The sequence below is a fragment of the Eucalyptus grandis genome, chromosome 10 (genome assembly GCF_016545825.1).
Source record: "Eucalyptus grandis isolate ANBG69807.140 chromosome 10, ASM1654582v1, whole genome shotgun sequence".
Taxonomy (NCBI): Eukaryota; Viridiplantae; Streptophyta; class Magnoliopsida; order Myrtales; family Myrtaceae; genus Eucalyptus; species Eucalyptus grandis.
Genome location: NC_052621.1, coordinates 14,268,349 through 14,276,110, shown reverse-complemented (window position 1 = coordinate 14,276,110; position 7,762 = coordinate 14,268,349). Strand labels below are relative to the sequence as shown.

The following is a 7,762-nucleotide window of genomic DNA, read 5'->3' as shown; positions in this document are numbered from 1 at the left end:
AATATGATCTTAGGAAGCACACGTCGTAAAATGCTTCATATTGTTTGATGAAGTTTTGGGCATTGATTAAATGGAACATTATTTACAAATTGTTAAAGTTTGTAAATTGTTGAAGTTCCTTATTGATAAAAATTAGTATACACAATTAACTGCCCAAAGGGGGTTATTGTGTATATTAATTTGAAAACTGCATGAAGATAAATTCCAAAATTAAAAGATGGGGATGTATGACTCAAAAAGATTTATTTGCCCAAACGGGATAGATTTTTGGGTAGATAAATTTTTTAAAGTTATATGTAATTCCCCTCTATATTGATATATTAGAGATGAATGATGGGGATGTGTGACTCAAAAGGTTTTTTTTTTTTGGTAAAAGGTAAGAAATGTGTGACTCAAAAGGTTTATTTGCCTAAAGTAGATAAATTTTTAGAGTTATATGTAATTCCACCCTATGTTGAGATAATGGAGATATATAATTTAAAGGATTTGTCTATCCAAATGGGATTGATCTTCGAAGATTATATGTAATTCTCCTTTATCGTCATATATTGATATCATGGAGATATATAATTTAAATGATTTGTCTACCCAAATGGGATAGATCATTAACAATTATATATAATTCTCCTTATTGTTGCTTTATAAACTTCAGGGATAAGTACACTAATGGTGCCATAAGTTGTGTATAGCGCTCACTTTTGTACAAAAAGTTTCCATCGGATCATTTAAGTGCCAAAAAATTTGAAAAATGCTCACTTTGGTGCCAACGCCGATCTGAACTGCTGGAAATCCGACGTGACCTTTTTTTATTAATTTCTTATACTGATGTGGCTTGCCGGAGAGTCCAGTCGGCGTGTAAACCACCAAACGACGTCGTTTGGCGTCTTAAACCCCAAGTCGAAACCCTAAATCCCCAAATCGAGAGAGAGAGAGAGAGAGAGAGAGAGAGAGAGAGAGAGAGAGAGAGCGGGGCCATGGCGGCGGCATTGTCTTCTTCCCCGAAGAACAACACCAGCACAGAGAGAGAGGCCATGGCAGCATCGTCTTCTTCTCTGAAGAACAACACCAGCAGAGAGAGAGAGAGAAGCCATGGCGCAGCGTCTTCTTCCCCGAAGAACAACACCAACACCAGCCACTCTTTGAACAGAGCCCAATCCACCATCTCCATCTGTGCCCTCCTTGTTTCCCTCGCATTCCTCGTCTCTCTCTCTCTCTCGCACCTTCAATCCCCTTCTTCCTCCTCCTCCGCCCCCTCGCCTCCTATTTTCCCATCATTTTTTGGCCAAGCACGGTGGCCGAGCGACGATGGCCGAGCACCGTGGCTGAGCGACGGTAGCCGAGCACGGTGGCCAAGGGACGGTGGCCGAGCAAGCTAGGTCGGCGAGGATGAATAAAAAAAAAACCCTAATTTCAATCATAAATGAGCTATACGGCGTCGTTTTTCCTAAGACATCCATAGAAAACGACGTCATTTGAAGGGTTTATCGATTTTTTTTTAAATATAAAGCCATGTAATCATTTTGGCCGGAATTTCTCGTCGGTGGCACCAAAGTGATCGTTTTTTCTCCGATTTGGCACTTAAGTAATCCAGCGGAAACTTTTGGTACCAAAATGAGCTCCATACACAACTAATGACACCATTAGTGTACTTATCCCTAAACTTCATGCTATGAAAATGGTGCATTATACACTCTGCCCAAATGAGAGTTTATAATGTACTAATTATTTTTGTTGAAATGCTTATTGCCCATAATTGATCTTATTGCATTATGTGTAGACAGTTACTTTTACTATAAATAACAACAATGCCACGGTTGAAATGTTAATTGGATCATATATTATACTGTTAATGACTTAGTAAAAAAGGGAGACATTGTGATTGAGAATATTAGAACTGAGTTCATGTTGTCTGATCCTCTAATAAAAAGGCTTATGACCCATTTTGTTTAAAGAACATGTAAAAAATATGGGTGTCTTAGATTCTTTTGATTTCTTTTTTAGTGAGAGTTATATAATTTGTATCCTCCATTATGTTGTTGCTAGCAAATACCATATATTATAGTTATATATAGATTGATAATGCTTTTATGATGTTTATTAAAGCATTTATTTTGATAATTGTTGTTATTGATTCTATTGTTATCCTTTCTCTTGTTGACTGAGAAATGGAAATATAAAATAGTATATTTAAACAAATTTTAGTTTAAAGATGACTGGATGTCACTAATTATGAGATCTCATGTTGGATTGTGACATAGTCGTGCAATTTCACGTTGTTTAGAAATTGTGTTAATGTAGTTTCATGTCGTTAAGAAATTGCATTGAGAACCGATAAGAAATAGTGTATATTTTGATCACATGTTAGCACTATTTCTTACTACACTACTAGATTCATGATCCATGAAAATATAATGCTTATTATATGTGATTATGGAAGGTCCTGTGTTGTGATATTTTCTTAACACATTGATCTCCATAGTCCTATACTAAGGTTATATAGGATTGGATTGGTTTTGAGATGCCGTTATTGGAATATTATTTTTTTAAGTTGTGGCCACATAAAACAAAATTTTCAGTTATTAACCCGATAGTGTCGTTTTCAATATAAAATCTTTTTCAAAATAAAATAAGTTAATTAATGTAGCCAAGTGGTAGAATGTTGGAAATTTCCTATAATATGAGCTTACATTAATTAATTGATTTTCTATTTTAAATAATCGGGTTAATGGATATTCCAATATTTGTTGAACCCTAAAGTGATCTGATTCAATTGGGTATTAGCATCTATTAATAACGGGCCAGTTGAGCAGCAAAGTGTAGGCAATTGTGTTTGACTAAAGCTCGTAATGGGAATGGCTCGCAGACACGCCTGTTGATTAGAGTTTGCTAGGTCCTCTCTCTAGCCTATAAAATGATAGGTTATACTTATCAGTTACTTTAATCCCATTAAAAGCTGCTATACTGAAATAGATCATAGAGAGGAAGGTCTGGCATTTCGATATATCACTAGTTATCACATTGATCTATTTTATTTAAGTGAAGCAATGGCTCAAACAGATACGCTTTAATTCCGTTGTGTTTTACAATCATATATGGATCTGTTTCTTCTTGATTGATTAATTGTTCATCTGAATAAATTTTCTACATCCTCTACTAGACCCAATTGTCCATCTCAACCATTCACATTGTCAATCTCTTTTGATTCGTTGCTATTGGTTTCTCCTAATTTAATCCTACTCCTCCTCCATTGTTGCTTTTCTTGTTGCCAACGACGCTACCCACCAAGCAATTGTTATTGCCGTCGAGATGCTATGAGATATGGCTAGGGAGGAGGGAGAAGGGAGGGAGGGAGGGAGGTAGGGAGGGGTGAGCAGCGATTGACATGTGATAGAAGGGGCAAATGGTGCCGGGAGGACATGATTGGATCTGGAGTTGTCGGTAGGGAGGATATAGGTGGAAGTGGGTAGGGTGGAGTGGGCGGTGATGGAAGCAACACAAACATAAGACAATTTGGTTTGTTAAAGGAGCCATGAGGTACGATGCAAGAAAGAGGGCGTATTAGGAGGGTTTTCGATAATATCTTAAAGTGGTAGGATTATATTTTTTTACAATTCAAAATATTCAGTTGATTTTTTATTTCACCGTGGTTGTGTTATTAGATGGGGATGGTCACCGGGGTTTAACAAGGAAGGGATTGTTGTCAAAAGATCATAATCTCATCGTCCCTCTCGAAGGAAGGCGATGGCGTGCCGTAATGAAAGGTAAAAAGAAAAAGGGAAGGGAAGAGTGCATGGTGACGAGGATGAAGGGATTTTTCTTTTCTAACGGGGAAAGGAAACGCCTCTCCTCTCCCGCCACTCCCCCCATACAAATTTCCATTTTATATTTTTAATGGCGGAATTTTGCGCTCGCAGGGTACCCTGTACCCAACAACGCGTACCCCACTCTCTCTGCCCGAGTTCCACGAGACCACTCTCTTCTTATGTGCAGATCGCACCTTATCTTCATTGTCCTTCTTCTTCTTTTTATCTCCCAACTCCGTCATTCACTCATTCATATCTTCGCGATCTCTCGAGTTACCACTAACATTTGAGGATCGGAAAATGGAAGTGCCGGTGATCGATCTGTCTCCGTACCTGGAGATCTCGCCCGCCCTGAGCAGCTCCCGCCCGGAGGAGGTGGCAGACCAACTGGGGGCGTCGCTGATGGGGCTGTGCGGGGAAGTGAGCCGGATCCTGAGGGAGACGGGGGCCCTGATGGTGAAGGATCCCAGGTGCTCCGCCCTCGACAACGACCGCTTCATCGACATGATGGAGAAGTACTTCGACGCCCCTCCTCACTTCAAGCGCTTCCAAGAGCGTCCTCACTCCCATTACCAGGTCCACCCCCCCCTTCCCCCCTCTCTTCTTCTTCTTCTTCTTCGGCTTCCTTTCGCTTACCATCTCTAGCTTAGCTTGCTCACACAAGTCATCGACAACGTTCATGTTATTTTAGAGCGTCATGTCTTTGGAGACGTCTTTGCTTTTCGCATTTGTCCTCCTTGCCTTCAACCATCAACTTTTCTTGTTCAACTTAATGAGTACTAAAGAAAACAAAAAAAAAAAAGCTCAATCCGAGTATGTTTTCTTAGCCATGCACTATGTAGCACAGACATGAACACGTAACACTCGACACGACACGACACGACATGTCATTTCTAAAAAATAAAAAATTCCGACACGTTTCGACGCGTTATATATTAAATATATATTTTTAAAATAAATAAATAATAATAAAAGAGCATATAATTAATTTATACTAAAAGTATTAATCTAATATTTGTTAATAATAAAAAGAGCTTCAGGTTTTTTTTTTTTTTTTTTTGACAACGGGAGACTAGTCTTTCCGTAGCCTGTATTCTCAAGTAGCGGATATGACAGGTTGGAGTAACCCCTGAAGGCATAGAAGTTCCCAAGAGCTTGGTGGACGAAGAAATCCAGGAGAAGTTGAAGGCAATGCCCGAGGAGGTCCGGCCAGCTATCCCAAAGGGCCCGGATCTCAAGTGGCGGTACATGTGGAGAGTAGGCCCCCAGCCGTCGAACACCCGCTTTCAGGTCTTCCATCTCCTCTTTTTGCTTCTTTGTGTTCTCTTTTTGTCCTCCCCTCTGTGCCCTGGTTATTCATTGACCCGTCTCTTAAGCAGGAGCTGAATTCGGAGCCTGTCATTCCCGATGGTTTTCCTGAATGGAAGGAGACCATGGATGCCTGGGGTTACAAAATGAAATCAGCAGTAGAGGTGATTCACCAGCATGATCCTCTATCCGTTCATACTCGTTTTCATTGCAATCGGTTGAATATTTTTGTCTGATGTAATCCGATATGGTGCGTAGACCGTCGCCGAAATGGCAGCAATCGGCTTTGGCTTGCCAAAAGATGCATTCACTTCTCTGATGAATCAGGTGATGATCATATAGCTTTGAATTTTTCTGCAAGTTCTGCTCGACTTCAGCTCCATCATCGAAATTGGAGTTTGGAAATGAAAAACTAGTCTGAGTGAATTTCCTCCATCATGCATCCTCTCGGATAATCTTGAATGTGATGTTTCCCACATTTACCACTTATTAGCAGTGTAAATCCACAGAATGTTCTTTTTTTTTTTTGGTAGAAGTATGTAAAAGATATCATGAAGCAATACAGTGTCCCCGTTACTCATAGTGACTTAATTAATCATTATTCACGCTGTTGCTCACGCAGAAGACCTTTGAGACCATTGTTGATAGTGACTTCTTGCCAAACTTGCTACCCTCTGACCAAACAGAGTCACCGCTTTTTTGCATTACCTTGATGGCTTTGTTAAAGACTTAAGAATGTGCTGTGGCAGAGATGGGCGTTGCTGGCTGTCTTCGAGGGCACTTGTTCTAACCGGAAATCTTCATCTTTGTTCATTCCTTGTTCTATATAATGTTTCATGTGATGAAGTATGGTTTGATTTCCACAGGGACCACTTCTTCTTGCCCCGACAGGAAGTAACCTCCGCCAGTACGGGCAGGAGGGAACCGTGTTTGCTGGGTATCACTACGACATTAATTTTCTTACTATTCATGGTAGAAGTAGATTCCCTGGCTTGAACATCTGGCTAAGGAATGGACAAAAGGTTGAAGTGAAGGTTCCTGTCGGTTGTCTTCTTATTCAGACTGGAAAGCAGGTAGGGTAATGCAGAGGCAAGCTCTGTTATCCACTCTGAGAGACATTGATGTCAAAAGGAATAATTCAGAAAAGTCATTCCTCTTATTTTCCAAGCTATCTTTGACTTTCATTTTTCTTTGTCAATATCTCCAAGATCATTCCAAGCATTCGCTTTCATTTTGCATTGCCAATAACTCTAATATTATTTCCTGGCGTTCCTTGACCTGCCTTACCAATATTGATTTACATATGTTGCCTTCCTCGTGCAATGGCATTATACTGCAGATAGAGTGGCTAACTGCTGGTGATTGCATAGCGGGTATGCATGAAGTTGTTGTAACAAGTCGGACAATGGATGCTGTGGCAGCTGCATCAAAGCAAAATCGCAGCCTCTGGAGGGTATCTTCGACAGTGAGTATCAATATGGGCCGCTACTGTCGGTATTTGGATAATTGTGTTAATTTTATATGGACCTTGCAGTGCTCAGTTTAAATTATGATCAAAATTATGTGTATGTTGTCTGACTTATTTTATCTGCCGTATGTAGCTGTTTGCTCACATAGCAACGGATGCCATGCTGAAGCCTTTAGGCCATTTTGCGGATTCCCCACTTGCAAGCAAATATCCTCCCATGTGCGCTGGAGAGTTTGTCAAACAAGAACTTGCTGTGATCAATCTGAAAGGAAGCAAAGGAGAATCCTGATACTCTTGTTCCTTGGACGACTCTGGTCTTTGAATAATCAGAACAGCCTAGCATGTTCAGTTAATTTGAAATGTAACGAACGGCGGTTGTTCTTTTTATATCCCTTGTTTGCTAAGTTTAGGTCAGAAGGCATCAGAACCGTGAAAAAAAACCCAAATTGATGTAGAATGGTGCTGCAAGGACCGCCCGTGCGTGTGTTTTTAGTTCATTGGTCTGGCTAATCGTGACTTTAGTCAGATAATAATATACATTTATGCTCTGTTTGTTTGCATTTTTATTTTTGTTCATGAATAGAATTCTTGTTTTTTTGTTTCGGGAGAAAAAAAAACATAAACCCGTTTGTTTGCGTTTTTGTTCCCGGAACAAATTTGGAAGAAAAACAAGAAACAAAAAAACCTTGTTTTGGAACAATTTGGAGAAACAAATTTTCTCTCTTCTTTTGTTTCTTCTCTTTCTTTCTTTTTTCTTTTTTCTTTGACCGGTCGCCGGCCCCCAGCAAGGCCGAGCATCGCCGACCCCTGGCGAGGCCGAGCTCGCCCAGCCACCGACAAGGCTCGGCCTCACCGGGCCAATGCCAGGTGATTGGTGGCTGGGCGAGCTCGGGCCACGCCGGATCTGGTGAAGCCGCTAGCCAAAAGAACAAAAAAATGGAAAGATAAAATAAAAATATTAAAAAATTAAAAGAAACAAAAAAAAAGAATACAAATTTATCAAACGCGTTTCTGTTTTATTTATTTATTTCCGGAGCAAGTTTTCTAGTCAAAAATGTTCTGGTAAATACTTTTTTTATTTATGTTTCCTAGAACAATTTTTGAAAAGAAACGTTACCGAACGCACCATTACTTGTGACAAATGCTCTTGGAAACTAATTGGATCTATACTATTTTGAGCCAA

The 7,762-nt window shown here is 39.9% G+C and overlaps 1 protein-coding gene across 1 annotated transcript; it reads left to right on the top strand.

Annotated features, from left to right (window-relative positions):
- Positions 1-4,003: 4,003 nt before the first annotated feature.
- LOC104421930 lies at positions 4,004-7,010 on the top strand. Its single transcript, XM_010034097.3, has 7 exons — positions 4,004-4,379; positions 4,920-5,093; positions 5,183-5,275; positions 5,370-5,438; positions 5,978-6,184; positions 6,451-6,576; positions 6,713-7,010. Exons 1-7 carry the CDS (start codon positions 4,104-4,106, stop codon positions 6,866-6,868), a joined length of 1,101 nt encoding a protein of 366 aa, XP_010032399.1. The 5' UTR covers positions 4,004-4,103; the 3' UTR covers positions 6,869-7,010.
- Positions 7,011-7,762: the final 752 nt, after the last annotated feature.

Bases quoted from the DNA above. Each gene is read 5' to 3' on its own strand.
- LOC104421930 (XM_010034097.3), top strand. From the start codon at position 4,104: ATGGAAGTGCCGGTGATCGATCTGTCTCCGTACCTGGAGATCTCGCCC. The intron at 5,439-5,977 runs GTGATGATCATA...TGATTTCCACAG, and splicing joins TCACTTCTCTGATGAATCAG to GGACCACTTCTTCTTGCCCC. The intron at 6,185-6,450 runs GTAGGGTAATGC...ATTATACTGCAG, and splicing joins TTATTCAGACTGGAAAGCAG to ATAGAGTGGCTAACTGCTGG.